This window comes from Catharus ustulatus, chromosome 4 (genome assembly GCF_009819885.2).
Source record: "Catharus ustulatus isolate bCatUst1 chromosome 4, bCatUst1.pri.v2, whole genome shotgun sequence".
NCBI lineage: Eukaryota > Metazoa > Chordata > Aves > Passeriformes > Turdidae > Catharus > Catharus ustulatus.
Window position 1 is genome coordinate 6720539 of NC_046224.1, and position 27552 is coordinate 6748090.

Here is a 27552-nt window from a genome sequence, read left to right on the forward strand (position 1 = left end):
GAATAATTCGGCTCCTCAGTGCTGCTTCTTAGTCTAGAGACTAAGTATCAGATTGAGTTTTTCCTCCTCCCCCATAGTGGAGGAGGAATGTGCCCACCACACATTCTGATGCACACACCCATTATTTGATTTGCCATAAGGCACACCAGGTAAGCCTGGCACTCCCACAGAAACACCCTCTCTCTGGAAATCCAGCTGGTATTTTCAGGAAGGTGTAGGGAAGGTGATTTCTTTTTCTCCAGACTCAGAAAATCCAATCTGTTACTTCTATATATCAATTTGTTTTACAATTGTTCCAGAACAGAGAAATAATTCTTAATCTTATCCACAACTGAAAAAACAGTTCTCAGAAAATCCTTAATGCTAAAGTTTGCAAACTTTTAGAAAAATCTCACTTCCTCCTTCAGCTCCATGTCCATTAGAAATAAGTATTTCTGTGCCATAAGAAGGGTAATGCATTTAAGGATAATCACTCTCAATATTCCACGAACTACTCTGAGTCCTGCTCATTGTTACTCATCATGGGAGATGTATTTCCAAAGAAACAGAAGTAAATTCCTAAATGCTCTTTTCTGTTACACTGTCAAAAGCTGCAGAGAGAGATAAATTATCAACACCTCTGCTGAGAAGCTTTAGAGTAAAAGCAATATCCTCACCACCTGTGGTTAGTATTTAATGCAATAATCACTAAACAGTCTCAAGGTATCTCAGTAATGCCCCACTAGCAGCAGGGTGGTGAGTGAGCATGAGAAGACTCAGGTTAAGCACTTGAAAATAAACTGTTTTTGAAACAGCTAAGACAGACTCTTGCAAAAACCCAAGGAGAACTTGGGTACAGTAAATCCCTAAACCCTACCAACTACAAGATGCATTCAGATGACATTTTTTTGGGGCTGAGGGTGAAGAGAATAGCATATTATACTGAATATAAATATGAGCTTGTTATTATGGTGTGCAGGGAAGAAAAGAAATGAAAGTTGAAATTCCAAGAGCAAAGTAAGCTCTATTTATCTATTGCTGAGCAGGCTGTGCAGGTTTCAAGATATCATCAAATGAACTTTACGTAAACTATACAAATATCTAATGTATCAGCAGCATTTAATGATAAAAATCATTCCTAATCTTCACCATTAAGCTCCTCACCCATTTTAATATATTTTCTTAATTTATATTTTCTCTGTTCTATGGATGTATCAGCTAAATGGGAGTTGTGTTTTCAGACAGAATGCCTAAAGTCGGAAAAGAAAACTGAACTACAGAAGGGTGCAAATGAGAGAAACAGATACAGAAAAAACAACAGCCCGGCAATTAACAAAATACCACTGAGTCACTATCTCAAGGCAATCAGCTGCCACCTGAAATCAAGTCACTGATGACAATTACTACAGGATATGATGATTAGTGAGCAACTGAAACGTTTCCAATTTGCAAACAGTGAAGAGGTGTATCAAAAACCTCTTCTCAAATCTGTGACATAGGGGCAGGATGGAGGATTTTTCTTTAAAGATGTCAAACTGAAGGAAGATCAAAAATCATTATTCAGAAGACTAGACTAAAGAGTTTAAAAATGCCATGAGATAAAGACATGAAGATATAAATGAGATTAAAAAATTCACATTGAAGGACAGATTTGACCATTCCATGGATATTATCATTCTTTTCTGGAGCCTTGTTAAAAATCTTTCAAAGGGAAGAAAATCTTTTGTCTTAGGTAGTAACCAAATTTCTTTACTTTCTTTTTACTGTCTGTATTTCATTTTAGTTCATATCTACCTGGCATAAAACTTCTTGATTTAGAAAAACCAAATGGTACTAGATACAGCTCAGCTCTGATCCCCTATGATGCCAACAGTATTTCTCCTTGCTCCCTCATGACTTAGGGATAAATTACAATGCCATCATCTTAACTTCAAATAACCATATTAGGTTCTATTGCTACTAGTTTTCTAAGTTTTGATGCTAAAATAAAATATGGTGTCCTTGTGACTAAGAGCCTGCAATGACCATTGATTTGGATATATGCAGCTGGTAAATACCAGTCAGTTGCTCTTGTATTAAAAAAAACTATTCTCAGTGTTCCACTAAAATATGGGTGGACACAGACATGTAAACTGAGTGTTTGCCAACTGGACCTCCACTACTAAATGTCACCCTTGGGAGGGAAGCACAGCACAATCCATTTTCCTAACATTTCTTGTTTCAGGAGCACCACTGACAAAGAACAGAGACTGAAATCATTACTAACACAGCAAGCAAGTAGGCTGATGTCATTTATCACTCTGGTGACTGTGCAGATGAAGTTACTTCCAGCCTCCCAGGTTGCTGCCAACTTTTTCTGACTGTTTTTAAAAGCTGAAAGTTTATAGCTATAACTTAACAGTGAACTATGCCTCCATCACTTCAAAACTCATTGCACATTCTGCTCATGCAGATTTAAAATAAAGCACCGTAAGAAGGAATAATTATTTTCTTTTCAACTCCACCTCTTCTTTCCTGCTTATTTTTCTATTAAAACTCTGTACTAAACCATTTTTTTTCTGAATACAGAACTATGGACAAAGAAGCCTTTCATTAATTCAAGAGCTGAAGTAGTCTATAAAGCAACTGTTTTCTACATTTCTAGAAACACTGAGAGGAGTTTTGGCAGGAAGAGCCTACTCCCAAAACCAAATATTGGGGGAGGAGCAGGGAAAACTCCTGAACAAGTTCTGCTTTCTTTCAAAGTCACATTTCTGCAACATTTTCCCTTTTACATGGAATATGAAGATCCCAAAATTCCTTGTGACTACAGATAACTCCTAGTAAATTATCCTGAAAAAGTTAAACAACATTTTTTTAAAAATGGAGTTCTCTTAAACCTCTTCTCAGACCAATGACCACAGTTAAAAATCTCCCACTCAGAGCTTTTGTAGAACTTTGCACACCACATCCTACATGGATTTCTGAAATGTGTTTCATATGAAGGAAGAGAAGGAGCATACTTTAGGTTTATACACCCCAATAGCTACACTACTGTCACAATTTAGGTAAAAAAATGTAAAAACCAAGTAATGACATTGATCTAAACACTTGAAAGGCTCAGTTACATGGCATGAAACAACTCCTTGGGTATGCTTTCTGTATCAATTCAGAGTAATTTATTTTTATCAAATTATACAACCAAAATGAAAAGGTTTCTTTATAAGCCCTAAACCATGACAAAAAATACATGTGGAATGTGTTAGGTAGAGATTTGTGTACTGTGCATTTGCTGAGCTAGGAAAATTCAAACATACACTGGAGAAAAGAGCCAAGACTAACATACAGCTTAGCTGTATGAAGCAAAGGGTTAGTTTGCTTTATCAACCTGATTTCCATTTAAGTTTCTTCAAAAGATTCATTCCATACATTCTGGAATATTTCCCTAACAGTGTCTTCAGGGATAATGACTTTTTTCCAGTTTGCAATTTGAATAAATTCAGCCAAGTGGTAGTTACTTAAGAAATAGAATTTAGCAATGACCATATATCCTGATTTGAAGCTGAAAGTGTTTTCAGGAAAAGCTATACAATCTTAAAGATTCTGGAATATTCCTTTTTATTTCTACTCCTTTCAGTGTTCAGTGGCAGTCCACCAACCACATCTCTTCACCTTCCACAACTACATCTAAAATACATGTAAGACATACCACTGACCTACTGGTAGAATCACCAAATGTAAATAGTAATGGTATAATCTGACCATAGAATTTTTCTATGTCATTTCTATTAACAACTGAGAATTCCAAGTAATTATATATGGTATTTTCCATGTGTCAAAATGAAGTTGTCTGTATCTCATTTTCAGAAATGAAAGAAGAAATAAATTCTGAGTTACTTTTTTTGAAGTGAAAGGCCTTTACTTATTTAAACAGCATCTGTACCTTACCTGCTGTTTGTTGCCTTTTCTTGTTAACATGACAAATGGCATCGTGTCCCCAGACTCTGACTCTCCCTCCCCACCTCCAAGTGGGGGGCCCTTCTTCAGCTGACTTTTGAGATGCAGAGGAATAGCAACATCCAACTGATGCACTTTAACAGATTCACCACTCCGTTGCTACGAAAAAAAAGTAAATTCTGTAAATGATCAGATGCTGACACAGTCAGTCAGGCTGGCAACATTCAGATTTTCACAACTGAGAAAAGGCTTAACCTTCCAGGAAAATGAATAAATCTAGAAATACATTTATTAGGCTTTACTGCTTTTTCCTTTTGTTTTCCTTACTTGTGAAGAAGAAAGTTACAGCAATCTCCTAGGGAAAGAAATCTAGAGACCTGATGGGACACACTGCAGAATGTACATTCTTAATTAAAGAGGTTTTTTGTACATCTGATCAATATATATATTATACAGGGTTTGCTATATTCAATACTGAAATACTTAGCAGATGTGACTAAGAAAACAAAGTACTAAAAGCTGATGTAAATTTAAATGCATTTTAAGCCTATTAAAACCTAAGATAAAGTCAGAAGTGTTGCACAGTATCTGCTGCATTCATTATTGATTCTGTAAAATATATGTCAGTATGCCATGTATTCCCTGGGCAACCAATACAATTAACAGCTATTTCACTAAAAGCCAAACAAGTCAACTGCAGAGACCAGTCCAAAACAAAGGGAAAAAAAAAATCTTTGTTCCTTTAATATGGTAACCTAAGCATTACTCACTTATCTACTTTAAGAAAAAAGTCAACCAGTTAGCTGTACATTAAATTAAGAAAATAACTTTATACCTGAAGATTTTCCAGCATCATTTTATCCAAGGCCTGAATGAAGTCCTCATCCTCTGCACAAGGGACATGCTTCAGTCCTCCTCCTTTAATCATTACTTCCTGTTGCAATGGGAAAAAAATCATCCACAACATAAGTTTCAGAAATATGAATAGTCAGTCTAGAAATAAGTGGAAAATATCCTTATTGCTTCTATATCATACACAATCAAAAGGTTTACAGAACCAAATTGTTCAAGAAAGTTTTCAGCTTTGATTATTTTCTTGGAAGGCATATTTCCTGATCTATGGTCATTCATTCTGACAGACTCACATGTGTGTGCGTGCAGGTGCTTGGACACACTCAAGACGTGGCAACAATAAAACAAAATCTCTATCCTTAACACACCTATTTTAATTCAATTTTCCATTAAGTCCATAAAGTTACATGGTATTTTCAAGACAAAAACTACCCTTCAATTGTTTGGAAAGCACAACATGACAACAAAAATGTCAGAAGTGAGCACCTCAACACATTGCTCCATAATATTCATTATTTTCTTACTATGTAACTGCAATTCAGGCTCAACCAGATGGGTTCTTTAGCTGCAAATGTTATAAATCTGTCAATCCCAAAATTGTATTGTAGAAATTTCGCACTTCTTGGCTTGTCTCCTTTTCTGTTTTGAGATCTAGTGGAGTGTAATCAGTTTACCTTGTTGTATCCTGTCAGTTTGCTACCATTGCTGGCATTGCAAAACCATCATTTACATACTATTTTCCAATGCAGCTACCTGTGAAAGCTCACAGTCTTGTGCAAACATGTTGCAGTAAATTTGACAGCATAGAAATTTTCAAAAGGTAATAAAAACCAAAGTTTGCAAACATGAAAATAAGCTATAAAATGTATTTGAAAAACAACAGGAAGTGTCCTTGCTGTATTTTCCCAGGTATGTTACGAGCAGCACTGACAAAAACCATTGAGTAAAGAAAACCAAAGATGCAAATTCAATTCACTTATCTCCATCTCAATACATACTGTATTCTCCTCATCAGTTTCATTTTCCTTATTGGAGTCTGTAAGATAATCGGTGTTTTCTTCCTCCTCTTCTTCACCTTCCTCTTCCTCATTGTCAGAGCCCTCCTGAAATAGTCAATTTTAACTGCTGACTATTTGAAAACAAGAACAGCCGACTCCTCAAACGTTTTCCCAAACTCTTCACGTTACTTAGTTAAGTCTTTGTAAATTTGTTTGGTTTTTATTTAATGTTTCAGTCTGAACTCACTCAGCTTTTTTACTAATTTCACAAATGTACAGCAGAAAACTGGGAGTAGTGGTCAATACATGCTGTCACTCAGAGGGAACTCCAGAAGCTGGAGAAATGGATTGGCAAGAACTCATGAAGTTCAAAGAAAGGAAATACAAAAATCTCCAGAAGTGCGTTCCCCACCCTGCAACTGTTTCTGATTCTATTGATACTAATTTATGGGTGAAGGCACAAACCCAGCCAAACTTCAGGACCTTTAATGCTGAGAGACATCTATTGAAAGGAAGTTTACTAGTAAATCAACCAGCCCAAAGTATATGGAGAAAAACTGTTCTCTATTTCCTTTATGAACTCATTTTCTTGTAACAATACCTTTACCACATCAACTTTGCTGTGTCATAGTGACAACTCAGAATTTCTACGTAGTTGTGGGTTTTTTATTGGCTCCACCATTTTTGATTGAAAATATTATTAGCACAGTAAACAAGGAAGGTTTTTATGCTCCATAAATCTTTTATTTATTCACATTGCATAGGCATACTCTGAACACCTGTTATTTTTTTCCTAATGACTGCTCTGACATTTAGTCAATACATTTGCTTCTACAACAGATAGCAAAAGTCATCTGAAAGTGAGTTTTTTTATGCCAAAAACTGAAGGCATCTTCTTGTTGAGAAGCAGCACATACCCTGAGCAAAGCTGTAAGGTTCAAATTTCTGTCAAAATAAGGACTAAGCTCAGACACTCAGTTTTCCACATACATGGAACTGGGAATATCCTCACAGTACTGACTGGGCTGTGCACACCCAGATTTCACCTCTGACTCTGACTTAGAAGGGCTTCAGAAAGTAACAAGCAATCAAAATCATTTCTTTTACATGAAGCAAGGGAAATTACTAAGTTCACCTCTTCTTCTGGCTCATTTACTTCACTTTCATTTCCAGATTGTTCCTCTGTCTCTGCTCCACCTTCCTCCTCTTCTTCATCCTCTTCCAGATTCTCTCCTTCCGTAATGGATTCCTTGGAATCTTTGTCATTCACAATTCCTGAAATTTGGAGAAAAAGAGAAAGATTTAGAACATTAGAACACATAAGTGGAAGACCACTTCAAAAGTCCATTGTTACTGAGCATTAAAACTTCCCATTGGTTATAATATTTGACTTTTGAAGGAAACATTTTCTATATACTTAACTTAGGCATAAAAGGTAATAATGACCTGTCAGTAAAGGAGGAAAACATTGGAGAGAATGTTTAAAATCTCCCAGAGAACAGAAGTAGTTGTGCAAATTGCCTCAAAACATCCTCAAACTAAATGTGGACCTTAAACATGCAACAAAATATGAGTGCTGTAATAAATCACGTGATTGTAAATAAATCACAGTGTTGTAATAAATTAATTTTCTTCATGCAGGAAAAGCCAATTCTTTATTCACATAATGCCTTTTTATACAGTTTTTACAGATCTCATGTTTGACTCCAGTTGGCTGTTAAGTTTTCTTACTACTTAATTTATTGGTCAGAAGGTGATTTTGTATTTACACAAGTTTTTACATTTTTCTTTTGTGGGTTCTCATGGGCCAAACCTTATTCCTTATGCAAGTGCACTTGTTTTGCACCCAGGAATAGGCTGTTGTGTTAATAAACCTTTCATACCAAGACTTTTCACATGGGAACTTGCAAACTGCATTTAGAAGAGATAGGTTAGCTTTAATTTAGCAGAGCAGGCCTGATTTTATGAGGCCTTTCTTTTATAATTTATCTGTCTAGGATAATCTGAGTACCAAACTACAGAGACTGCACAAATCCAGCAGAACCCAGAGACATGAAGGCCCTGCAGTCTTTGCTGCAGTACTTCCTTTTACTGTCAATTAACAGTTTTGAAATGACAATTTTCTCAGCCTGTAATAAACCTTTATGAATCTCTCCTAATGCTCTGAGGCTGTAATTGAACCTATGAGGATGCAGGTGCCTCTAGGAAATCTCTGGGAAAGCAAAGTCTATTCCTCAAGTACTAATGGTGTGCTCATTCTCCTTGCAGACAGGTCTGACAATTCTTACACTGTGTTTAGCTCATCTTGCTGTTTCTCTTGCTGACCTGCCTGCCTTCTGTCTCTCAAGATGTTTTAGTTTACTCTGTGTGTAAAACATCAAACATAAAGATCTCCTTTCCTTCAGTAAGGCATCCTTCAATCTAACACCATTATTTGTACCATTTCCACAGAACTGAAAAATTAGTTTTAGCTTTTTCCAGTTCTTCAGTGCCCAGTTTAGTCTTAGATACAGATTTCAATCAGAATGTTATTAAGAACTGAGCATGGTGCTGATTCAGGAAAAAAAATTAAGATCTGCTTTTAGAGAATGACTATTGTAATATTTAAGACATCCAATGCAAACCCCTTGAACTTCCAGCATACACTATTGTTCTCACACATTCTCTTTATTTCTTTTCATAATTTACAAAGCCACTTAATCCTCCAGGGGGTTGCTGATGTCAGACTTCTAGGCCACTGGTTTTTCTAGGAATTTACTGAGGAGTCAACACAGTCACTATTCAGGTTGTTACTCCTTTTTTGACATCAGACCAGCTGCACTTTGGGTCAGTCATTAGTGTAAAGTTTTGTGAAGCTCCTGTTATTTGTAGGAAAGAAAGAATTCACTTTTCAAAAGAATATTACAGTTTATGTAACTCACATATTTCTTCTTGGTTATGATTTTGAGAGCATGAAAATCAGGAGTTTAGATCACACCACAGGGGGATCTAATCTGCTTTTCAGTTACTATATAGAGAATTTCAGGGCATATCAATTAAATAAACCGCATATTAAAAAAAAAGTTCCTCCTAAAACAGAAGTTGCAGCCTTTTATGTGGCTATTAGACATATTCAACCCACTGAATTAAAGGATTATTCTTAAAAATTGAAGGTCTCCAAGTAGATAAAGTGTTCTAACTAATATTTTCATATAAAATCTTACAACGGACAAGCTTGTTTTCAAATAAAAAATGGAAGATGAGAAAACAACTCCATTTAACAAGTAATGAGCACGGTAGTATCCAGTGTTTTCTAAGAACAAATATGTCCAAGAGGTTTAAAGGTTAATATGACGACAAGTTTTAGATACTCACCAATCAGTCTATTTTCAACTGAGCTATGCTGCCAGCCCAACTGTTTTCTCCTGATATTAGTGTGATTCCTACATTTTTTGGATAAAATTAACTATTTTTTTCCTCATCACTTGCATCATGTGACTCCATAATTTAATTCACACACACACTGCTCTCCAAATACTATTACATTAAGACTATTCATAATGACAATTTTTTACAACAGCTATTATTTCAGAGTTACAAAGATTCTGTGTGGTATCGATGATGATTAGAAAGAAACATGCAAAAAGTTACAAAAATATCTCTATCATGAGAATAAATGATCATAACAATAGCAATAGTCACCTATTACCATCATAAAGAGACAACTTTAAGAACTACAGAAGTTGGCAAAAATGTCCTTTGCACATTTTCTTACCCAATTTTATTAAGAATTCTCGTTCCAAGTCTTGCACCTGTCTGACAGCTTCTTCCAGAGAATTGCAGAGCTTTATCTTTGGTCTCAGCAGTTCCAGTGTATCACTGATCATATAGTCTATGTCTATAGGAAAAGGGTGGTCTTTTGTCCAAACATCCAGACTTTTTTTCCACCACACATAGCGCTAGAATACCAAATATTGAAATCAATTATATGCACACTGATGTTTATAAACCATTTAAGTTACGAAGTTTAAAATGCCATGTTTGTACAGTAAAAAATGCAGAAGCTTTCATGTCACTACTCTCCTATTTCACACAACTATTATATATTTTGATATCACTAAAACTTGTCTGATAACACTGGATATTACAAACATTAGGAATCATAACTACTGTTATAAGTATGAAGATGAACAAAAAAGCCCTGACAAGAAAGTGTCTTCTCAGGGTAAACTCTTTCTACAAGAGATGACTCCTTAACAACCAGCCAGTCTTTGATTCCTTCCCCTAAATATTTTCAAGAAAATTAATTTCCCCAAAGGCATATTATGGGGAAAGTGGGGGAAACATCATAAGAAAATCTTTAGACTGCAGCCAGCTTCAAGTGCCTTATCCAGTTTGCTTCACAACAAATTCACATATACCTCTTACAGTGATGTTGTAAAAAATAAATGCTCATTTTAAGTGACGCTAACAGTAGAACTTGAGAACTAAGTGCTGCAAAATCTGCATCTGAAAGTGAAGTATGAGTAAAAGAATCTTACTTAAAAGATGACATGCTCAAGAGGAAGGTTTGCTGAAATTTTGTGTAACACAAATATAATGATATCATCTCCAAAACATTTACTTTGCATTTAAAAATCAGACCATATCATACTGTGAGCAGTCTGGTATAGTGGGAGGTGTCCCTGCCCATGGCAGGGGGGTTAACAAGGTGATCCTTGAGGTGCCCTCCAACCCAAAACATTCTGAGATTCTATACTTCAAAACATCATTTTACACCTTGCATGCAGATGAGTGATTTATATCCTTAAGGTCTGAAATAAGTAATCACCTTAATTTTACTTTTTAAATACCCTTATTTTAGCATAAATTATAGAGAACAGCAGAAAGAAAGAGAAATTAAATCCAGCAAGTTTTAGCATGAATTCCATGGTCTAGAATTCTTCATTTCAGTGTTTAAACACTCATTATGAAATCTTTTCCCCACTTCATGACATTTATTGAGTCAGAACTTTTTTTTTTTTCTGCAACCTGTGTCCATTGCCTTTCAGCCTTTCACCATGCATGCCTGAGAAGTATCTGACTCCTCTCTCTCTACAAAAATCATTAGCTGAGGGCAGCAGCCTAAATAAATAATCTTCTCTTCTTCAAGTTCAGCAAGCCCTAATGTGAGCACTGAGCACCTCCTGATCACTTTGGCATAACTCAACGTAACATATCACTTGAAACTGAAACTGCTACCAGACAGACAAGATTCTACAAATTGCAGTGCTAGAGAACAATGAGATGAATACATACCAGACTAACTTACATTAGCTTGTTAAAGAACTTCAGATCTGCATAAAATTTAGAATACCTGAAAATATACAAGGAAGCAATCAAGTTTTCGCTTGCTGGATCCTCTGTCGAAATACTGCCCACAGGTATCCAGGATAGTACAGACGAGTCTGATTCTGAAAAGGTGTTCTGGAGGGTCCAGTGGACTAGGACTGCCATCAGGGTTCACACCAAATGAGGTGAAGGAATACAGAGTTCTAAATATTACAGCTGACTCCACCATTCGATAATTGTAAAGCTCCCCCAAAAACTTGGCACTGCTGATCCGCCGTTGGTTGAACTTTGGTTGATTAACCTTTATCAAAAAAGAACAAGAAAATTCACTCTATCATGCAGACACAACAGAACTTGAAAAACCCCAAACCCAACGAATCTTTTACAAAGAAAAGAAGTGCATAAAAAGTTGACAGAATGGTTATTTATGGCTACATACATTATAAAAAAATAAACATTAAATAGTTATGAAAGCTGATATTTAAGTTCCAATACATTTAGCATACACTCCATCTTAAATGTATGATGACTTTTCATCACCCAGAGAATTCTTGTAATTATAACAGCTCTTAAAATATTGACTCATCTCCAAGGTTACTTGAAGTTGTATAAAATTGTCTACAATGTCAAATAAATTCTATGGTCTTACTATGATAAAGGAGGTAAAACAATTGTCTTAAGTAATGTTGTTAGTTTGGTTTTGTTGGGGTTTTTCTTGGTACGGTAATAAAAAAAAAAAAAGACTCCAAGGATTCCTTTCCTTAAGCACAATTATTTGAGTTTTCCTTTCAAGGTAAGTAGATGAGCATAGCTTAGCAAGAACACTGTTTGTTTACCTCCATTCCTAGTCGAATATCCTCTAGCACTCCATCCACAACATGAATTCCGACATCTTCCTGGTAAAGGACCAACCCTGCTAAGAGGTTGGCTACACAGTGAATACTATTATATTTCACATTCCAGATGTTGATCATACAGCATATAACATAGTCCTTAACTTCTGCATCCTGCCAAGGCAGCTTGCGCATCTGTCTCAGGACCTAAACCAAATTTTAAGACAAGCTTCACATTTTAGCAGGTAAAATATCAAGATGCTCCCTGTCATCCCCCCTCTCTTCTAGCTGGGATGAAATCCCTGTTAGCACCTGCAAACACCCTAGTTCTCACTTCCAGGCATCCTCCAGACCTGCAGTAGCAATGGAAGACTTTATGTACATAACCCAACTGCTGTCCTTGAGCTACTGATCAAGCAGTCCAAGGCTGTTCCATAATTTCCTTGCTCTTACAGTCTGTATTTAACTGAAGGCTTTTGCCCCTTATTCTCCCAACACAATGTACAGAACACCACAATTCTCATCTCACTCTCCCTTTGTTCAACATTTGATGCTGTTGAGAACACAACAGGTCCTCAACTGGCGTTTCAATAAAAGAAAATAAACTCTTTATTCATGAATACAAAAAATGATCCCTCTTCCTTGCAACTGACAAAACCACAGCCCTTCCCAAACCTTTTCCAAAGCTACTACTACCCCACTTTCAGTAAAAAAACTACATTAAAGGTTTTGAAAGGATTTACCTTCTCTGTGGTGACCTTGGAGAGATCCTTGTAAAGAAGTTTACGGATATATTCCTGCAAAGGAGGACGCTTTTTCTTCACAGTTTTTTCAGCTGGAGGGGGATTACAGTAGTAATAGGCATTTTCTACCATTGTAACATAGCGTGCATCAAGATGCATTGCTTGTTTTTTCCTCATCATTTGTTCCTGGAAACAAATGCAAACGACCAGTTAGAGATGCTGACATACCACATTTTCAAGCCAAAGGCTTTTAGAGTTACATTTGGGATACAGTAAATATGAAAGGTTGCAGAAAAGTAAGTTGAAACCTTGGGTAGAGAGAAAAAAAGACAAAGTACATATATATGGTTCTGTGTTTCTCTTTCCATGGTCATTTTTCTTTTGATCCCTGTTTTTATAATACTTCACCTGTGGTAAAAAAGGTTTTGGAGAAGTATTTAAGCTTTAACTCAAAATCTTAATGTTACTGTACAGATAAATGGTTGATAAGACTACCAGCAACTCTGTTTAAAACATTATTTAACTAGATTTTATTTAACTAGCTGAAATACTGATATCTTGGCACAAACACAGTGAATCATCATAAGACTGGCAATCTACTTTTACATCAGCATGTAACTCCACTGATTTTTTGATGACTTCACATGAACTTCCAAAGGTTTAGACAACAGAATTTTCCTTATTCCATGTTCCATTACTGCTGTTTACCCAAGCAGAACTGACTGCAAGAAAAACAGTACCTACCATAAAGTAATGTTTCAGGAAAAATCAGACAAGTAAAACTCAGCACTAATTACTGTGCTTGATTTTCAGGATTGTCCTGATTTTCCTCACTTAATACAATCTTTTCTCCCTACTTCATTTTATACATGTAAGTTAGGGTTTATTTTGTGGGGTTTAAAATTTTCTTTTATCTAAAAATTCTGTACAAGAACAAAAATAGCAGTTCTAAGCTGCTGATTTTACAGTTGAGGATGAGCTTAATTCCATTATTAAATACTTACAAGTATGCATCTGTGTAATTATATGGATATAGGTGTAATCCTGTAAGTGATCCTATATATTCTAAATCACTCTGTAGTGGGTCACCAGGAAACTGGACCTGTTGAAACTTTATTATCTGCTGGAGGTTGGCAAAATGATAAACATGTAACTTCTGTTTCATACCTACACACAAATGTCAGTATATCCATTCATGCAGCCCAGTCAACTAACCAAGAGTTTAAACTTCTTTGATTCTTGGTGAGAAAGAACTATTTTTCATGCTGAAGTCCTTTCCACTAAACCTGAATAATTTAGAATTTCTTTTACAAGGCAGACATTTCCATTCAGCTGAAATGTCAATGTACTCAACAGCTCCTGAACCCTGAGTTTCAGCTGCTAATTCAATGAGGAAGGGTAGCTTTGTGTAACATAGTAACCCAACAAATAATTCAAGTTTCCTCCTGGATTTTAGTCATCACCAGGAAGGTCTCCATCTGACACCAACCCTAAGGCATTTCATTCTTAACCTTTTCCACAACACAAATGCTCTTTCCTTTGGTTCCTTGTGAGACTGTTCCTTTCCAAATGGGAAATTTCTCTCAGTAGCAGCACACTTTCCTACAGGCACCTAACAGACACACAGCACTTAACAACTGACTACATAAATGGTTTATGTGGGGGAAAAAATAGATTAGAGAATTCCCAAACTTTACCATGTCATACATGTTAATGTTACCTTTGAAAATTTTTTACCTTTTCTAGATAGATCCAGAGAAAATACAACTTTGCTGCCTTAAAGGGATTTATCATGCTATACTATAAACTGAAAAATAAAGTGGGTCAAAATGAAGCAGAACAGAGAAAATGGCTGAAGGACTTGCAAATAAAACTTTAAAACCCTAAATCTATGCAATTTGTGTATTTTCCTGTTACAAAAAGTTTTATATTATACTCTAAATAACAGTTCATGATTAAAATGTTTCTTCCCAGAAGAGACAATATGCACTACCTGAACTCTCAACATCACTGTAATGTAATGGGTTTCAAGCAGCCCTGAGTGTGTGTTCTAACTGTAAGTGGATTGCATTAGTCTTAATCTCTACTTATTAAAAATCTTCAGTATTTCAAGAAACTGTTCCAATTCTTTTTCAGCTAAGGCATCAGATGGATAGGCAGGAAAGATAATCATAACACTACATTGTTTGTAGTAGCAAAAACCTTGACACAATTCAGAAGAAAAAAGCAAGACCTGCAGTCCGAAATGCTTTAAGCTCATCAGCTACTTTGGGTGCACGTTTTACCAGGCTAAAATGAAGAACTACAAAAGGTAAAGCATTACATCTGAAGATTAAGTTTATGTTTTTAAAACAGACCACAAGCATTAAAGTACCCATGTTAAAATATTAAAACTGTTTGGGTTTGTCTTGGTGAGTAGTAAAATCTCTCTGCATGTAGCATATATTGCAGAAGCATTTCAAAAGAAAATCTCGTAACTATTAGGAAAAAAAAAAAGAAGGAAGCAACTAATCAAAACCTAAGCATCATAAGAATTCCAATTTTAGAAAGCATTTCAGCATGACTGACATTTAAACATCAGATTATAGCAAGATACTGAAACCTGTTCAGTTCCTCCTTCCCTTTAACATCTGCACTCCTGTGCCCTGCTACTCATTCCAACAGCTCAAACTGGAAATTTTTAATTTCCTGGAAGCACATTATTGTTGTAGTGAATTAACACAGTTCTGCATGAACTGCATTTACTTTGTCACAGCCTCTGCCTGCACAAACAACATCTCCCAGTTTCAATACCACCAGTAAAAGCAGTCACATCAAGAAGGAAGCCACCGTGTAGTTTAATTCTGTATATTTATCAACACAAGTGATCTGGCCCTAAGGCTTAAGGCAATTGTCTAAGTTAAATGATTAAAAATGCATCAGGAAGCTTTTAATACCAGAATTTCAAATATTCTTTCAGCAAGACCACAACAGTATAATACAAGAATTTGACATTTTAACTTGATTATGTTACAGGAACATAGATCAAGATGAAGCTGATCTTCCTTTCAAAACTCCAATTCAAATAATCCAATTCAAATAATTCATTTATCAACTGATCAATCCTAAAGTCAATCTAGTTTTACATTAGTGTTTTAAATTACATAAAGGACATTGAATTTGAAAGATTTGCCAAGAAGACCATTACTAGAAATAAACATTGTCCTAATAAAAGAAGAATCTCTAAATAATTTGCAAAACATGAAGTAGTTCCACAAAACCAGGATATGATCACAAAATGTTTCTCTAGAGTAAGTTCCTTAATGCCACTAAATTTGCAATGTCCTTATAGAACACTTCTCAATAAATAATTTTTCCTTAATTACTTTTAAAAATCCATTCTTAACTATGACTTTCTTCCACACCAGAACAAAGTAACATTGTCTCTAATAGTAGTAGCACACAGCCTGCTTGGAATCTTATTACAAAATACATCCTCAGCAGTAAAGACTAAAACCAATAATTATTTAGAGGATCAACAGGCCTTAATTCTACCCATGAGAGTAGATCAGCTTTACAATTGCTTACATTTTTACCACAAGATTGTGATCAGCTTGCTTTGGGAGAAATCTTTTCCACAGTTCACAGTAACTTGTGCCATAAGACCATGATCCAATTTGTATAAAACTATTTAAGTCAAAATTAATCTCAGTAGGTTTTTTAGGGGAATGTTAGAAGATACAGCTATTAAGATGGATGTAGATTATAAATCTATTTAGCCTATTTTACATCTTAATAAATAGATATTCCAAACTTATTTGCCATCTTCCACCCTCTCCTGGTTCCTCAGTGCATGAGAAAAGACTACTTATCCAAAACCTTGTGTGGCTTTAAGCCTCAGTAATTCACACAGTGTTTGTGGTTTGTCTTGCACTTCACAGTTAAGCCACGTTTAGCATTCATTCAGCAGATTCCAGCAATCCAGCTAACAGTCAGCATTTTTGTAGTGCATAACACTAAAAGTAGTCAGTTACAAAAACCAGCTCTGGTATAAGTATTTAATTTTTCCTGATCTCTAAAATTTTTACTAACTATCAAAAAGTGATAGTAACGAGTAAAATGTCTTTTCAAGATAATGGAAAGGGCTTTTCAAGGGAAAAATATTTGATTATGGAAAGGAATATATTTCACAATACAACCAATCAGCTGTCAACCCTTTAGAAAATTGAGATTCAAACCTTTCAGGATACAAAGTACACTGCTACAAAAAGCAAGAGCCAAAGAATTGGCAGTTAATTTGACTGTCTCTTTCCTCTCATGACTGTACCACCTCAACAGATGTTCTGACATTCAAAGAGGTTCAGAAAAAAACAGTATTTTGTGGAAAAGAAATTAGTCAACAATATACCCAAATATGTAACTGCACCTCCATTAACTAGAGCATGAGAAGAGAGAGACTACTGGTTTAGTGAATCTATCTTTGAAGGTCTTCTTCAATCATGCCTGACTGTCTCTTTAGGATTGCCTCCCAAGTCAGTTCTTGTTATTTTTTATTCAGTTCTTGTTATTTTTAAGTCTTTGACAGTACTTCTTCAGACTTACATATCCCAATTCTAATCTTAATTCCCAATCTGTATTTCTAAAACTGCTTCATAAACGTTTTTTTTCACATTTAGAATTCCAAATCATTATACAGGGCATAGAAACCACCTCTTGCACAAATGTCTTCACTCCCAACTGAAATCATGCCTGGTTCCATTCACTGCTATTTTTCCTCTCAAACACTATTTCAGCCATGTTCAGTACAGCTACAATATTCTTTCAATCTAATCCTCTGGGTTTGCCCTGTAGCTGAATTACTGGTAGTTCAAAAGTAATTGCTTTTTAACTTCAGAAATTGAATTCTCTTTTTTACATTTTCTTTCAAGTCATGAAGAGATTGTTCAGTCAACTGGAGTTTATAAAATAGTTTCAAAAAGGAGTAATTGGTTTAAGTCAGGACACGACAACCTCCCCGTAAGACAACAAGTTTTCTCTTACCAAAAGAACATTGGTTCTTAAGTGAGATTCTGGAGATCTGAAGAGGAATCTTCCACAGGTTTCCAGCAAGGTACATGCCATTTCAATATGGTGATGAGAGAAGTCTGACAGAAGCATCTGGTATGTATTTATAGAAAAGCACACCTTGTTAAACATCATTTTCAGCTGCAGAAAGCATTAAGTTATATCTACCAGACTGGACATCATGCTGGTGTTCTAAAATCTTTATGGAATAAATGCAAATGGACTTCACTGATCAGATGTCAGGATTGGCAAGGCCCTGGCACAGGTTGCCCAAAGAAGTGGATGCCCATCCCTGGAAGTGTTCAAGGCCAGGTTGGATGGAGCTCTGAGCAACCAGGTCTAGGAGAAGGAAGGTGTCCCTGTCCAAGACAGGGGGTTGGAACCAGATGATCTTTAAAGCCTCATCCAACCCAAACCATTCTATGAATATTCCAAAGATTAATCTCATTTTAAAATTCTTCTAAGAACAGTCTACAGACCCTAAATTTAGGCTTGAAGAACAGGATGTTTAGAAAGACCAGCCTAAAAACCCCACCCAAACCACCCAATAATACTGCACAAAGGCACAGTAACCTCAGAGCACACCTAACTACATCAAGTTAAGCAATAACTATAATTAATACAGTTTTACATTTTACAGCATTTTATAGACAGGAGAGGTGAAATTATGAGGGATTATGATTTCTTTAGGAATTCAGCCTTGATATCTAACAAGTCAATTAACAGAAACCATTCATATAGAAAGTGAGGTTAAGCTGTGAGTCTCAAGCACCTTTTATTTAAGACACTTTTATTTTTTAAACCTATTTTTGATTTGGGATTTGATATCAAGGTTTGAATGTTTATCAGCATGCAAAGTGAGATGATGTGCCTAGAAATTAATGCTTTCCAGAAATGTTTTGTTCCTCAATAAACCAAAGCACCTGCCAAAATGGCATAAAAGCCTCTCCTTGCATCACTGAAATGCTTTTCCCCTCCAGTCCTTCTCCCTTACTGTTATTTTCCACAAAAACACTAATTGAAATCAATGTTATGGAAGTTTTGCAATGTACAGCAGATTAATAAGCAGCAATACCTGCCATACTGACAAAGAAAATGATCAGCAGTTTGGTTATGTCCAAACGTAGAAGTTTATTTTTAAAAGGTAGAAGAGGTAAAACATTCTAACTTCTATAGCAGCTGTAAAAGTCTCCTCATACACAGCAGCCACAGACACCAGGTTTCAAACATCCCATGTAATGAATTCAGGTAACATCAGCAGCAGGAAAGTGAAGGGGAATAGGATGGGGATGCAGTATCAGCATACAAAGGAGAACAGGACTATCAACACCAACCTTTAAACAGTGGAGAGTGTCGTTCTTGGAGTACATCTTAAACTTGGTAAGCTCACCAATAAACCTCACAGTTTTATTCTTTGTTTCAATGTTGATCTGGTCCTTTTTTCTTACCTAAAAAACAACCAAAAATTGATTGTAGGCCCTCAAAAATACCCACTTCTTCTAAATTACTTTGATCTGAACATGTATAAAATGCACTTAGGAATTCAGCAGTTTGGTATTGGTTTGCTTTCTCCAGCTCCACCTTTACCTCTCACTGGGTTTCCTAAAACTCTTCCTATGACCTTGTTTCTTCAGATTTTCAATTCTTTTCCCAATCTTCCCACCCCCAAAACAACTAATTCCTCTAACATACCTAGAGCCAAAGATCTTCCTCCTTTACCACAGTGAAGTAGTGATAAATTATTCAGATTCTATATTTTCAGAATCAGTAAGAAGTCTCTGTGTGAATAGGGTCACTTGCAGACTTTTAAAATTGCTGGCATTTAGCATAAATTTAGGAACAAAACACAAATATATGTCTAAACATAATCTGCTAAATAGAAAATTGTATTTCCCCAACAGAAAGAGGTTTTTCTGAGAAAGTTAACATAGTTGAGATTTAAGTAAGTCTGAGCAATTTCTACACATTTTTAATGTCAATATCAGAAAAAAAAGAAATTGAAATCTGTGCCACAAAATTCAGAAAATGGTGAAGGAATTATCACTGTGCACCATAACAAGTTTGATTACAACACTTGAAAGTGAAACAACACTGAAAAATACATTTCTGTGGAAAATTTTGATAGAAGAAAATTCTAAAATCTAATTTGAAGTAAATACTATATGATAATAATGATCACTACAATAGTAGCCTTGTAGTGGGAAATGTCTCATTTTAAAAGCAAATTATTAATTTATAGAAAACCCTTAAAACAGATGGAGCAGAATTTCTAATTTTTGTAACTTCTGTTGTAACTGTTGTATAGTTCATTTATAAAAATATGTAAGCATATATGGAAAGTTGCAAAAGCAAAACTTCTCTTTTACAAGGACTTTAAAAGTTACAAAAATTTATCTTCTTTTTTTTCTAGAACTGCTGAACTGACAGAAAAATATTCACTGAAGTAGTAGCTACACAACACAATATTTTTTATACCACAAGGGATGACTTATGAGATTGGTTAACCTGGTTTTAGTAAAAAACTAATTCACCAAAACATACATGGAATCTGAAATCTGCTCTCAGCATGGAACAGAGATCCTCTGCTACATCAGACATACAGGGATGCAATGTGGCAACCAGTCTTGCATAAAATGGTAGCAAATCCAATCTGCAAACAAAGGAGAGGATAAAATAGACAATTTATAGACAAAAATGTATTTATGTGTACAAATATGGGTACCATTTTACTTGTGAAAAGAGTCAGTGCACTGACAGAACTACATACATGCAATTTTTTTGGCCCACTTCAGAATGCAGTATCATTTAAAAATAATACAAAAAAGTAAACCACCATATCCTGTTGGAATATTTCAGCATTTTACCTATGGTAGAAGTTAAAAAGAAAAATAACTTTGAATACCATCAACTACAGAATTTGACCTTCAATAAATTACCAAACAGAAAGAAAATTCAGATCCATCTCAACATGCAAAAAGGGTTCTTACAGACAAGGTCATGGGTTATGGCAAGGTATTGACAATTTTTTTTGAAAAGCAGTAGACATAGCCAGGAAGGTAGAGAATATCTTTACTTGTAAGGTGGGAAATTCTGAATGAATGTAGTAGTTATTTAACAAAGCAAAGCTGAGCAGATGTAATGTGGCCACCCTTTTGCCAAAAACTCTGCCAGCACTCCCACAAATGCTAATATGTCCAAGTTTTCTACAGAATTTCCTTATTTCCTTCTCTCTTGCCTTAATTACATGCCTTCACACCCATTTCCTTTGCACATTTATGCAAACCAGCTGTGTATATATCAGTTTTAAATGCAGAGAAACTAACTGCACTCTGAGGCCTCATAATATCATTTAACAAGCTGAAGGAAGTATTTTCAGTTTATTTTCAGAATGTTGAGTTAATGCAGTAAACAGATGAACTCTAGAACAAGCCAAAGTAAGTGGAGAGGAACATCCTAAATTTGCATGCTTCTAGTGAGAAATTGCCTGTAAGGGAAAAATGCATCTTGAGTTTACACTTTATGAAGGATTAAGGTTTTCCCTGTTCAGGAAATAAAAAGAAAACATACCCTGACAAAAAAAAAATCCAACAGCACAGCTGATACACAGAGCATGTCCTGGCACAAAGCATCAAGACCAAAACCCCAAACAAAGCCATCACAACTGCCTCCTTTCTCCTTTCTGCTTCTGTGTCACTGGAGCCCATTTCCAAGACATTTAATACCCACTTAGAGATAAAAAAAGACAATTATGTCTTTAAATTGTGGGTTAGAAGCAGCAGAATATACTCCCCTCAAAAAGCATAACCAGGCAGACTCCTGGTGAAACATTGTGGTTACCTCAGTTACCTATTTAACAGTTTTTATCTCTTTTGTTAATCAATAACTGGAGCAGTATTTACATTTTTCAAGCTGGTTGGAACACACCACAGCAAATTACTACCATGTTATTAAGCATTTAGCCATTAACTTTGAGAGAAGTGAAAGTCTCACTACTTCACACTCACCCACAAAAGCTAAACTAAGAGAGGACTGTGGCTGAACTAAGAGGGTGCATTTAGCTGAGGGGATTTCTATTCGGCAATTCTTTTAAGACAAATACCAGAAAGTTTTATTCTGGTGTCAACAAGTACCTGCCTGCTGAGAGCTAATAATTTCATCTCTGTAAACTGAGTATACCTGGGGGAAAATTAAAGTCTTAGAGCACATTGTTGTTATTCCCTTGCAGGATACAAAAGGTTTCTTCATGGGGAAGCATTCTAAGACTGGGTATTTCTAAATAGGTGAAATATAATAAGGAAAAGCCTTGGGTTAATTATGTTGAAACTGGCAATCAGAGATTGAGTTAGTTCCCTCTCAGGGGAGACAAAAATTCATGTTCAGCAGTGGAGACATTCCAGTATCAGTGGCACCATCTACTGGTACATGTACTGTTTTCTTCTCTCAAAAATAATTTCCTTCTCTTGAGAAGGGGGAATAACTTAGCTAAACCCCCACAAACCCCACAGTATTGTTTATCTTCCTACTGTTCTGATTATGAAGCAAGATCTGGCATCAGGGATGAGTGAGTTGCTCTCTGAAGTCCATGTTAAGCATGCTGAGTAGCAAAAAGCACCATTTCTGACCACTGTCATCTAGACCACATACCATGGACTGAAATCTAGCCACTGTGGATCTCAGGCTCACATGAGCTACATGTCAGTAAAACAGCTAAGAGCACATCTTTTTTCCTACCTTTCCAAATGTGAGTTTATTAAAAAAAGCCCAAACAAACAAAACCCATCATAAACTAACTTACAGAAAAACTTTTCTCAAAGTCCTAATTGCAATCTCTCTAAAATAGATGCATTCAAAATTTTATGCCCAGGAAGAGCAAAGAGGGCATTTTGTACATTTCTTAATTTCTGTGATTCTACAAGACAGTTTAAAGAATGAAGCAATGGAGCCAGAACTTCTGCCTCACAAGCATAATCATAATGGATAAAAGCAGTGCATTCAGAGACCTGAACAGGTACTAAGTGCCACCCACACTGCTCAGTGGGAAGAGAAGGATGATGTGGAATTGGAATGTTACCAGGGAAGCACTTTTGGCTTTTATTTCTTTGCAAGGACACAAAACTCCTTGATCTCAAGCACATCCCTCAATTTTACCCTCAGCTGAAACAGGCCACTGAAACACCAATGAGTCAAGTTCAACTGAACAAAAAGGACCTTGGTACAGAGAAGGCTCAGGATGAAAAGATGACAGTAAATACACTGGAGGCTTGTAGCTTTTGAGCTAAAATGTGCACTACTATTTAACACTTAAGAAGCAGCTAACTTCTGAATTAAGAACATCCAATAATAACACTAAAAACCTCCACATGAACAACTGCAGGTAAACTTGCAACTTCACAGATCACCATAGATGGGAACATCAAAAAATATCATAAGCCACAACAGCCCCTATATACTGCTTAACATTTATCTAGAATTGTTTGGAATTTAAAGCCTAAGAAAAGATTTCAAACTTCTCATATTGAAGTAAAAGAAAATAATGTATAGAATTGCAGTATTCTGGTAAACCTAAATCATTCTGCATACAGGAAGCTAATTCAGTTAAACAGCAAAAAACCACACAAAAGTCCTAAAGTTGCGAGCAGTATGGGTTAAATCACAGTCTGCAGTTCTGGATGAAAAGGCTAATATTTAGCTTTAAATCAATCCTCCAATGCAAATGTGAAAGCCACTTGTATACTGGCATTGAAAAATCTTTTTAAAAGGCCTTCTGTTCTGTTGGGTTGGAGCTTCAAATCACAGCTGAAAATGTAAATGTGATCCATTCATCAGTATTCAACAGAGCAGGGCAAAGATGTATTCTAACACTGATTTACAGTTAGTTGAGGAAGAAATGGCCTCTTTTGTCAAATTAAGTTTTCTGTCCTGAAGAATCCTGATTTGTCCCAATCTATCCAACCCTAGTGGTAGCAAGAAAGCTCCCTGGCAACACCACATAATGACTTTGATTTCACAGTGTCTGTTTCACACCTCTAACAAAAAACCAGTTTTACACTTTTTTGATGAAACTCTTGTGCCTGCACATTTCCCAAAAGTGATCTCAGAAGAAGAAAGCGAGCTTATTCTGTCCTTGAAATACCTCATTATGGTTGGAAATAAAGCAGCAAAACTAAAACAACATTAACTGATACGCTTGGAAACTAAATGCTTTTGGAAAACATACTGCTTTATCTCCATCCTTAAGGACACCACTCCTCTGAAACGTGCACAAAAAAACCTTCCTCAAAAACATTAGCATAACAGTATCACAGGAATATTGCAAAAATTCCTGGTTTAGTAAAAACAAGCATGGAACAACAATAATGGAAGGTAAAACCATATCATTATGGCTCAGTGAAGTGATACACAGAAAAAAAATCATTGTTAATGGACAGTGCACAAAGCCTTGAAGCAGTGTGTTACAGAATATGCAGAATTTTCTACATCAGAAAGGATTATGATGTTGATTTGAAGACACACAGCAGAACTGCTCTTTTACTAACCACAGCAATAGAGTTTACTTAAATATTGGGATAGGTTGCCCTTTCAAATTGCCTGCATCTATGGGTAGCTGTCTGCATCTATCTTCAGCTGGTATTTACATTCCAATTGCTTGTTCAGAACAAGCAGCTCAGGCAACATCCTGTTTCTTCAGCTGAGTAGCCCAGAGATGGGGTCACCAAGGCAGGCACATAAACACAACTGAACTTAAGTTCTTAAAATAATCAAGGTGGTTTGAGTTCTTATAAGTCAAGAATGTCCAAAAACAGACAGCAGGAAAAGGAATTAAAAAAGAATTGTACATCAAATGTTAATATTTCTTTATATTAGGAGTCCTTCATATTTATAATCAAAGACCAACAGTGAGATCAGCTGAGCCATTCACTTCAGTGTTAATTCCAACTACTGGAGACCAGAACCATCACAAAAGTAGCAGCTCCTGGAGGATATCCCACCACCTATCCTGCTCTGTTGAGGTCTGTGAGAAAAGTTAATATTTTAAAAATTACTATTAATTTTAATACAAATCTTTAGGGCAATGGAATTACCACTGGGAAGATGACAAATCAATGGCAATGAGGAAACTGTGTATGCTCTAGGAATTTCTTAACTCTGTTCACAGTACAGCCTGATCACAGACACATTTTTTAACAGTGCCATGTATCAGGAATTTAACTTCTGCTTTCATGCCATCTGTGAAATCACACTGCTGAATTTACAAGCCTTATCATGCTACTCCTATTTGAAAGTACCTCCTTTCACTGTGCACATCTACAAGTTCCTCCACATCACTGTCATCTAGCACAACTTAGCATACTATGCAAAGAGAATAAAAGATTTTCAAAGAGTTAATCAATTTCAGTAATTTGGAACCTACAGCAGCAGGAAACAATACAGGGCAGTGGTTCAAACATCACTGTATGGTCACAGACCAGCCAAAAAGCCACTTCCATTTTACAACTACAGAAAGTTCTCTATTATGGCAGAGCTGAAGAAAAAAGTCTAAGTGTCCCTGCTGATTTACATTGCTGTAGATGCTCTAAGCTGTGAAAAAGAAATTCTTCTCACATTGTGTTTTGATGAAGTTCATGATTACCAGCAGGCTGGATCATTGATTATAAATATTTCTTTGGTGCTTCAGCATAAGCCACTCCAAAAGTGCACTTCAGGAATAAACAAAAGGAATATACACTGCTTTTAAAACATACAGACACATCATAAATTAAATCATAAATGGGTGGATCCAGCTTGGTTCTGTTCTTACCTTTGTCTAGGAACTATGAAAAGTGCTCGTACCAGTTTTTTTCTGTTGGCTTTTGTATTCATATTCATGCAAAAATCCATTGCTGCCTGTAAAGAGGAAAGTTAATGCAATACTTCACTTAAATGCAGTGGGTTTTCAAGAAAGCAATAGAGAATGGTGTTTAAACATGGCATTTACAGAGCTATTCCTACTACATGCAACTGCTTTAAAACAACCATAAAGAAAAATCTTCAGTTTTGGCTGAACTGGCATAGAAAACATGTCCACTGAGAGGAATACAGAATGATTAAAAATTAGTTCAGCTACTGTCAGACTCCAAAGCTTGAAATCTTTATTTCTATCTATCTGATCTAGCATTATGGCTTTTAAGAGTGCAAAAAGTTGAAACTATGACCATACCTTGTCTATGAGGTCTCTGTTGACACAATTTGGAAGCTGCTGAAGAAAAGCATCTACTATGAGTTTTAAATGAGATCCAGTACTGGCTTCTTCATCCTCTTGTTCTAACAGAGGGAAATAAACAAGCAGTAGACATTTTAAGCTAGGAAATACAATAATTTACAAACACATTTCCCAAGCAGTGCATTTGTAATGCTTAGTTGTTAAGTATTCATTACTCTTTGTAGTCACTTTTCAGGCAACTGCCTTTACATCTTCTTACTTTTAAAAGCTGTGTGAAGGAATTGGTAACTTTCACTACATAAACACCTTTAAAATAATTTTCACTTGTATCTGAATGACTTGCCACAAAAACATTGATCACTATCATAAAAGTTTCTAGCTACTAGTTTCATAAAGAAATAAATTGTCCTGAATGCACTCTACAAATCCACAAACTAAAACAAGTTAAAAAAAAAAAATCAGGAAGGAAAAGAATTCTTAAAATTAATTCTTTTTACCTTGCTCATCAAGAAGCTTCTTGGTAAGATCTTCTGCCTCATCTCCACAGTCCAACTCCAGTGCATCATCATTAATATCCAGGTTCTCCAGTTCCAATTCCAGATCCTCATTCCCAGCTGCTTCCTTATTATCTTTGGCATCTTTTGAATCTATTTACAAGTTATATAGAAATACCAAATAAATACTAATAAATTGTTAAATATACACAGTCATTATTAGAATACAGAAAGATTAATGCTGCTAAACCCACATCTCTTTAGTGTCTAAAAAGAAAATCTTCTACACAGATGTAGGAAAAAAAAAGGAAAAAGCAGAACAGGAGGAAGGTGTTGATGAAATAACATGCTATATAAAAAGTCAAATAAAGATTATTAGTTTCCTTGAACAAAATACCTGAATCTGATAAGATGCAGAAAAGAATAGTTAATATTTTTCTTGGACCACAAAACTGGTCCAACACCGAGCATTCTTCCAAGAGATTATGCTTAATTTAAAAAAAATAAATTTCAAGGCAGATAATCTAATTAAAATTCTATAATTTTTCAAAGTCAAGTGTGACAACTTCCAAACAGTGCAGACATCATATGGAAATATAGACTCACAAATAACATGGTTACAATCACAGACAAAATTAGTCTGGAATGCACTTTGGTGATATCCCCAGTTCAACCTCCTGTTCAAAGTGGATGAACACTATCCACACCAGATTTCTCAGGTATTTTTATCGTTGTTTTAAAATAGTAAGACAGAGATTCCAGTCTCCCTGGGCAAGCTGCTGCTACACCTAAAGATCCTTCCAGGGAAACGTCAGAATTCTCCAAACATGCATCTTCTGTTACACTTTGAGGCAGGGATGACAACTTTTTATCCCATTCTACCTGGTTGTGAACTGAGAGATGTGTCAGAAGTGAGGAACCACCCAGGTCTTCTAATCTAGTGAAATTTTATGCCTAAAAAGTCACCATTAATAATTTAATAAGAAAGTAACAGTGGAAAAAACCCCACTAAAATCTGCAAAAAAAAGGAAAACTCTTCTCATTTCTCACAGAAAAGTATTTACTCACACCAGTTAAGTTCCAATTTCTTGAAACTTACAATTCTAACCATATAAAAATGCATTTACTTTCTCTCTTTCCTTAATAACCAGATATAATCCCTAC

At 35.7% G+C, this 27552-nt stretch overlaps 1 protein-coding gene across 1 annotated transcript in view; it reads right to left on the reverse strand.

The window, feature by feature from the left end:
* The window catches only part of LOC116995571 (regulator of nonsense transcripts 2), a 52098-nt gene that overhangs the window by 11696 nt on the left and 12850 nt on the right, over positions 1-27552 (reverse strand). The window contains exons 6-19 of the mRNA XM_033058413.2: positions 26392-26541; positions 25892-25995; positions 25493-25578; positions 20236-20344; positions 19029-19142; positions 17671-17787; positions 12652-12837; positions 11912-12115; positions 11101-11376; positions 9520-9703; positions 6901-7040; positions 5766-5870; positions 4751-4849; positions 3907-4074 (exon numbers count right to left, since the gene is read on the reverse strand). Of these exons, the coding sequence (XP_032914304.1) occupies positions 3907-4074; positions 4751-4849; positions 5766-5870; positions 6901-7040; positions 9520-9703; positions 11101-11376; positions 11912-12115; positions 12652-12837; positions 17671-17787; positions 19029-19142; positions 20236-20344; positions 25493-25578; positions 25892-25995; positions 26392-26541 (2042 nt within the window). The remainder of the gene's footprint in view (positions 1-3906; positions 4075-4750; positions 4850-5765; positions 5871-6900; positions 7041-9519; positions 9704-11100; positions 11377-11911; positions 12116-12651; positions 12838-17670; positions 17788-19028; positions 19143-20235; positions 20345-25492; positions 25579-25891; positions 25996-26391; positions 26542-27552) is intronic.